Below are 7,008 nucleotides of genomic sequence, written 5' to 3'. Positions count from 1 at the left end.
GGGTTCAAGGTTACCTGGACGAGCTGACCATGGGGGTGTGGTGGAAGACTGTGGAGGAGGAAGGGAGCAGTGCTAAGTGGGGCAAAGCCAAGGGGTGGCTGGAGCTGCGAGCCTCTGGGGCTTTCCATCCGCTCTGACAGGATGGGGCTACAATGGGGGAGGCGAGGGTAATGTGCTGGCCGGGCCCAGTTTTTAACAGAGGAAGTGATCAGTCCCACACACGTTCTCCCCTTAGCCTTTCATTGATTCCTCCTGAATCCCAGCTCTCGGGGCAGGGGGTGGGGTGGGGGGGGGGGGAGGGGGGTGACACTGGGTCTCCCTCAGACTATGGACCCAGCTAACACTGAATCTCCCCAGGGCTCCCAAACAAAGAGCTTTCCCTTCCAGCTCCTCACCCCAAACTGGCCCCTAGCGCTCAGTTCAGCTTTCCCTTCCCCCACGAGCATCCGAAGGCCCCCTCACTGTGACTCTGAGTATTGGGATCCACTCGGAGCCACTCTCAAGACCCGTTTTCATGCTGTCAAAATTAATGTCATAACCTCCATCCCACCCCAGCAGCACTGCCACCCTCACCCCACAATATGGGACTTTGCCAGTATCCACCTGTATCTTTTTTCTTTTTTAAAGCTGTTTCCAATGGGAGAACAAGAAAAAGGGGGGAGGGTGGGAAACTTTTTGATAACAGTTGTGGTTTTATTGTGTCCAACGCATCAATAAATCAATTTAAGCCCAAGCCTGTACACTCCCTAACTCGCCCAGCCTGGGCCACCTGACCCTGCTCACCTCTCCCATCTTGGGGAGAAGGGGCGTGTACTGGAGGTCACCTGGCTGTAGTGTCTTCACCTATGCTAGGTGTGTACATCAGAAGCACAAAGTGGGCACGGGAAGTTGTGGGTTACCAGCTCACTTAACAGCGTGTTGGAAGCGTAACCACCCTTCTGAGCCCCCAGAGATCTGGCAGCTCCTGAGAAGCCGCTATTGGTCGGCTTTATTCTGTTCAGGCATCTGAGGTAAGAAGGGAGGGCTAGACGAGCACCTTGCCCAGCCTCCATCATGGTGGCAGGCAGATAAACACAGGTAATTCATAAATAGAAGTCCAGCTTTCAGCTGAAAACAACCATAGGAAAGGGTGATGACCAGTCCCCAGGGCTGTGAGGTCCGCTGATCGGGCACTGGGCAGCCACTCTGGCAACTAGAGTGGGTAGTGCACTCCTGCCCCCTGGTGGTTGGGGGGGCGGGGAGCAGTGTCCCAGCCTCCAGGGCCGTAGGCATAGCACCTTGAAAGGGGAGAAGCTAAGGGAACAGTCGCAGCCAGCCCAACCATGGGCAGTATACAACCCACACAGGGCTGGAGAGGATCTAGATCATCTAAGCAACTGCCGTCACCTTACAGATGAGAAGACTGAAGCCCCGAGAGGGGAAAGGCCTCGCAGGGCCACAAAGCCAGCTGGTGACTCCCAGCCCAGTCGGCATTCCATTCCACCTCAACCAAGGAAATGCTCCCTGAGCAGGAAGAGGAAGCAAAGCAGCTGGAGGAAGAGTTGAAACAGAAAATTATGCTCCCAGGAGGCTAGCTTCTTTCAGCCCAGGAGAGGACAGGAGAGAGGTCAGGGTGTTGGATGAGGAGGCGCCCCGAACACCAGCACACATACGTGTGCACATCTACACACACACACACACACACACACACACAAACGAGATACCTGGATGCCCTTTCTCTAGAGTCCAGGCTGGTGCCGTAAGCGTGTGAGTGTGTGTGTGTGAGATTGGCAGGAAACCCGGAGGTGTAAGACCCCTGCGATAGGAATCAGACCCTAGACTGGGCGCTTCCACACACAGCTCTGCTTTCTGTCCAGGGCCGGTAGAAGGGACAGAGATCCAAAACCACCCTAGACCTGCTTAAAAGCAAAAACTGATCATGTCACTTCGCTGGCATAAATCCTATCAATGGCTTTCCATTGCTGTTAGGATACAGCAGGATGGGGGCTGGGGGGCTTGGGGGCCGCTAACCTAGACTATTTGCATTTCCCAGAGTTGGGAGGGAGCAAAAGTGACCTGAGCCTGGGACAGCCCAGCTGCCTGGCCTAGTGGGGAGCTCCCCCCTTGACTGGGAAGGACAGCTTGCCTAAAACCCCCCCTCCCTTTCCCCTCAACCCATCTTCCAGGGCTGGCAAGGCAGCTCTTCAGCCATCCAAGGAGCCGCTGCCCTTGTTCTTGCGGCTGAGGGGGAAGGCAGACTTGCTCTGGGGCTGGGTCATCTTGCTGGCCAGGTAGACGAAGGGCTCCAGCAGTGAGCGGCGGTCAGCCACCGACACCTCCCACAGCTTCACCTTCTCCGACTTGGCCCAGTGCTGGGCCACATCCGGGTCTACACGCCGCTGCTCCTGCAGGTCACACTTGTTGCCGAGGACCACGATGGTGACCTGGGGAAGAGGGACAGAGTAGAGGCCTGTGGCTGTAGCATGGACCTCAGGAATGGTTGTGAGGGCCAGTGACCACCTTGGGCTTGTAATGGAACTCCTGGAGGGGGTGCCAGATGGAGGCCAGAATTTGAACAGAGGAAGGAGAGGAAAAAGCAACCGTTTCCACCTCGGAGTCCTAGGAGAGGGGAAGTCTCAATGGCTGATGTCTCACCTCTTCCTATATTAGAAACTGTGGACGGGGGCCTCCATCTGGAGGAGTTCCATTACAAGCCCTGTGTCACCAATGCCTGATCACCACTGGCAGTCAGTTAGTTGCTGGCTAAGTAACCGGTGAGGAAGCGCTTCCAGAATGCCTGCAGCTTAAAGCGGGATTTGAGAACAAAAGGGCCTTCACAGGGGAGAGCACAGAACCATTATAAAGAAAGACTAGTGGGGACATCTTACACTGGAGAAGCCTCTTTGGTTGGGCTGCCTCAACATACGGCCACCTCCAGGGGTGAAGACACCCTCCAGTGGCCTCCATCTCCGCCCTCCAGCTCTAAACCCACGTCCTGGCAAATAAGTGAAAAACAGAGCCTTTCCAGGCCTCCCAAAGCCAGCCCAGGGCCCACTCTCTCTCACCACCAGGGTTCCCACACACACCTCCTTCTTGTCTTTGGATTTGTCAATCTCCTTCTTGAGCAGCTCCACGCGCTGAAAGGACTCTCGGCTGTCCGTGCTGTAGACCAGGACATAGCCATCAGTGCAGGAGAAGCAGTGCCGGGGCAACTCAGCCCCATCTCGGAGCCCCCGGGTGTCGTAGAAACGCACCTGCTCCCGCACCCCCCGGTCAGTCTCAATGGAGCCCACGTAGATGTCCTCCTGCGTCTCAATCATCTCAGAACCTGGGACAAAATGAGGAGAAAACTTGTTTCTAGGGAGAAAAGAGATTGGGAACATGAGTGACTGAATATATCCTAACAACAGGCCAACCAGACAGGGAGAGAAAGGAACATGGGGGCTGAGGAGAGAGGGCCAAAGACTGCGAGTCTGGCCAGACTGGAATAACTTGGGGGAACAGCTCTAATCTCACGCTGATACCTTGCTAAACACAGTGTGACGCGGAAGTTTTTCCTTCCTATCTCGGACATTGGGTTTTCTCTTTCCAGATGTCCTCAGTGTTGTAGAGCTGGGATCTTTCGGTGCAATGACCAGCAGGAGCGAACTTTAGCCTTTTCGTGTCGTGATCAAATCCTCTCCTCATTCTTCCACTTCCTCCACCACGCCTCACGCCCGGCAACACTCACCCACTATGTGGTTTCCGTACAGGAGCTGCTCCAGGATTGAAGTTTTGCCCACAGAAGCCTGGCCGCACACGACCACCTTGCAGCTCTTCCCCATGCTTAGCTTTCAACCTTGAAGAACGGAAGCACACTGGGTGAGGCAGGATCAAAACCGAGGGCAAACTTCCCTTGACTGAGGACGCAAGTTCTGAAGTGGACGCATGGCCTCAGGGGTTCGGCCCTGTCTGCTACCCTAGGCAGGGTGTACTGAAGTGATGTGTCTATATCCACTACTGGACAGTTAGCTGTATATTATCCATCTTATTCCCAGTACGAGGCCAGTAACTGGCACAGAGCGGGTGCTCGGTAAGCGTTGCCATAAAGGGGGAAGAGAGTCGCTGGTTTAAAGGAACCACTAGCCAGGTTCCTTTCTGTGCACAGGATGTGGAGGACCAGTTGCTGAAGGGAGCTCTGGCTCAGCTCCCTCTCTTTAACCACGACCCCATGGAGAAATAAGCAGGACTATTATTTTGTGTGGATCTGTCTTATACCACTCTTCCTGGGGACAGTGAACAATTAGGAAGAACATTTTGCTTTCCCGTATGGCTTATCCAGACAATTAGTTCCCTCGAATTCCCAGCAAGGCCATGGCTAAGATGAAAAACATCAGGCAAGAAACAAAAGAGTGAAAGAATCTAAGGAAAAAAACGCTTCAGAAAAGAGAAAAATTTTGTTTCTCTTGGGCTGACAAACCCAGATAAGGCCTAGACACAGAAATCCCTTCTCTGTTTGGAGGTCCCAAACAGATCTCCTCGAAGGCATCCCAAACACAGGCTTCCCAGAAGGAGCCCCAGACAAGGAGCACCCCCCCCCTCCCCCGAGAGGAGAGATACAGAGATCACTCCCCAAAGGGATCTTAAACAGAAACCTCTCCAGAGGAAACTCTTAGTACAGATCCCCCTCCCCGCGAGGGGTCTCATATAGTGAGCCCCGCAATTAAGGGATACCCCAAGAGAGACTGCTAGGCGGGCCTCCGGAACAGATTTCCCCACGAGAGGGCTTCCAGAGGGAATCGGAATCCTGCCACCTAAAGCGTCCGGAAGCAGTGGTCGATCCCGGCCTCCCAGCTCCGTACCTCCTGGGACCCTCGCTGCAGCCCGGCCGGGCCCCTCTACGCGCGCCGGGACCAGGGGTGGGGCAGCACGGCCGCAAACACTCGGATCTTCCTCCGGGTCAGTCCGGGCTCCGTCTGGCCCCGCCCCGTAGTTTCCATCCCGCAAGACCTATTTTGGTGGCGGAGAGCGGGCGCCAGCCGAACAGCGCCTCCAGAGGCCGGCGGGGAAATGACGGCCGGGACCTGGGCTGGGTGGTCGCCAGAGCACAGGGTTCTAGGCTCCCTTGACCGGCCGGGTGCTGTTTTGGTGCCTCAGATGCCCATATGTTCTTTCTCTAAAGGCTACTACAGTAACACTTTGTTGACTCAGTCATTTATTCATCCAATGTCTTCTAAGCTCCTACTCTGTGCCAGGTACAGGACCACGTGCTGAGAAAAAGCGGAGGAATTAGACACCGTTGCCGCCCATTAGAACGTTACCATCTAGAGGAGCTAGACATCTAAACCAACAATTACAGTACAGCATGGTAAGAACTATAAGGGCATTTAACTTGGGGGCAGTGGGCATCACGTTCTCCGCAGAACCTTCCTAGAAGAGGTCAGGTCCGTGTTGAAGTTTGAAGGGTGTGGGAGGAAAGGGTGGAGGAAATACGGCAAGAGTCATGGCGTTTACTGGAACTACAAGTATTTGGGTTCATTACTGATGGTAGAAAGGAGCCAAATAATCAAAGGCCTGTGTGTTGGCCAAAGAGTTCAAACTGTATCCTAACAACAGTGGAAAGCCATTGATAGGACTTATGCCAGCGAAGTGACATGATCAGTTTTTGCTTTTAAGTGGGTCACTCTGGTAAAAGAGTGAAGGTTGGAGAGAGGTGAGACTTGGGGTTAGTTAGACTATGGTAGTATTCCAAGTTTTCCAAAAAACGATGAGAATCTGAATTGGGATGGAAAGGAGATAGATTTGGGAGACATTTGGTAAGAGAATCAACAAGACTTGGTGATAACTTGGGAGTTTTAGATGCCGAGAACACAAAGGAGGAAGATGGTTAAAGACAGATGGGCCTCCTGCATTAGACTGTAGGCCATGAGCCACTGGCAAGCAGGTTAGACGGTCTGAGTCTGCGCTTTCCCAACCCAGCACTAAGTAGGTACTTAGGAGAGGGCTGCTGAATGACTGGCTGGATGAATGACTTCTCTCTTCCAAACCCCTGAGCCTCTCCCATCCTCCGCTCCCCAGTGCTAGGTGTGATTTCAGCTCCCTCAGCACTGTGATAGGAAGAACCATGCAAGCGGCCTATGGACAATGGCACAGACTGTTTTACTGGAGAAGCGAAGGCGTCAGGGGTCTGGGGGGGCGGGGTAAATCCTTTTAAAATTCCCTTGACCCATTCTTATTTTAGTACCCTTTAACTTTAAAATTGTAACCTCAAACTCCCCCAGTTTAACCTCAGGAAACCCCAATTTAATTCAAGTCCACAAAAATTATTGGTTTGGGTGAAGGGGAGTACTACGAAGGGCTGTGTCCTTGCCCTCTCTGAGTTCCCAATCCAGACTGCATTTGGCAAGACAAGCGTGCTGAGCACAGAGTTTATATGAGGGTTGGGAGCACTGAGGACATTGTGGAGCAGGGACCTCACCCCGCGAGCTGCCTTATAAACTCCAGGGCAGGGTCTGGGGCCCTGTGCCACCCTCCCTAGGCTTAATGCTGAGATGGCATTCCCAGGCGGCTGACATGAAAGCAGCCTCATAAAAGCGTCAGCGTCATTAGGGTGATGAACCAGTTCGTGCTTGGAGATCCAGAGGGGATGAAAGGCGCGGTGTGAAGACGCCCTGCGTTCACCTGGCTTGGTTGGTCAGGGCTTCCAGGGGCCGATGAACGCTGGGGAAACTGGATTCAGAGTGTCTCTTCTTGCCTTTCGCAGGAGGGAGCTGTGGACATACTCCAAGGTCGGGAAGGTAGTAGTGGGCGGCTCTTTCTCTCCAGGGTCCTGGGTCACCGCGTCCCTACCCAACTCAGACTCCCTGAACCTCACAGGAGACTCTCTAGGATTGGAAGTTGTTATGGCAACGAGGCTCTCAGAATACTGAGGAAAGCCAAAGCCTAGAGAGGCAACACCCTCCTGTATCCCCCCCTTCCGACCCACGGGTAAAGTGGCGCCCCCTACGCACAGACACCGTCCTTGGGCCCCCGCTCCGGCGAGGAGACCAC

General features: G+C 54.1%; 1 protein-coding gene across 3 annotated transcripts; it reads right to left on the bottom strand.

The window, feature by feature from the left end:
• Nucleotides 1-669: 669 nt before the first annotated feature.
• NKIRAS2 (NFKB inhibitor interacting Ras like 2) lies at nucleotides 670-6,859 on the bottom strand. 3 transcript variants are annotated; one of them, XM_068529588.1, is made up of 4 exons: nucleotides 6,640-6,859; nucleotides 3,710-3,817; nucleotides 3,066-3,307; nucleotides 670-2,423 (listed from the first exon to the last, which is right to left on the bottom strand). In XM_068529588.1, the coding sequence occupies exons 2-4, from the start codon at nucleotides 3,801-3,803 to the stop codon at nucleotides 2,184-2,186; spliced, it is 576 nt and encodes a 191-aa protein (XP_068385689.1). In that variant the 5' UTR covers nucleotides 3,804-3,817; nucleotides 6,640-6,859; the 3' UTR covers nucleotides 670-2,183. The 3 variants fall into 3 exon arrangements, with proteins under 3 accessions (XP_068385689.1, XP_068385688.1, XP_068385690.1); XM_068529587.1 differs by lacking the exon at nucleotides 6,640-6,859 and adding an exon at nucleotides 4,821-4,944; XM_068529589.1 differs by lacking the exons at nucleotides 3,710-3,817; nucleotides 6,640-6,859 and adding an exon at nucleotides 3,504-3,699.
• Nucleotides 6,860-7,008: the final 149 nt, after the last annotated feature.

The sequence above is a fragment of the Eschrichtius robustus genome, chromosome 20, assembly GCF_028021215.1.
Source record: "Eschrichtius robustus isolate mEscRob2 chromosome 20, mEscRob2.pri, whole genome shotgun sequence".
NCBI lineage: Eukaryota > Metazoa > Chordata > Mammalia > Artiodactyla > Eschrichtiidae > Eschrichtius > Eschrichtius robustus.
The sequence above is the reverse complement of the archived record's forward strand: the minus strand, read 5'-3'. Positions and strand labels throughout refer to the sequence as shown.

Coding starts and splice junctions, on each gene's coding strand:
- NKIRAS2 (XM_068529588.1), bottom strand. CDS start 3,803: ATGGGGAAGAGCTGCAAGGTGGTCGTGTGCGGCCAGGCTTCTGTGGGC. Junction 3,308..3,709: donor GTACGGAAACCACATAGTGG/GTGAGTGTTGCC, acceptor ATTTTGTCCCAG/GTTCTGAGATGATTGAGACG. Junction 2,424..3,065: donor AATCCAAAGACAAGAAGGAG/GTGTGTGTGGGA, acceptor CCTCTTCCCCAG/GTCACCATCGTGGTCCTCGG.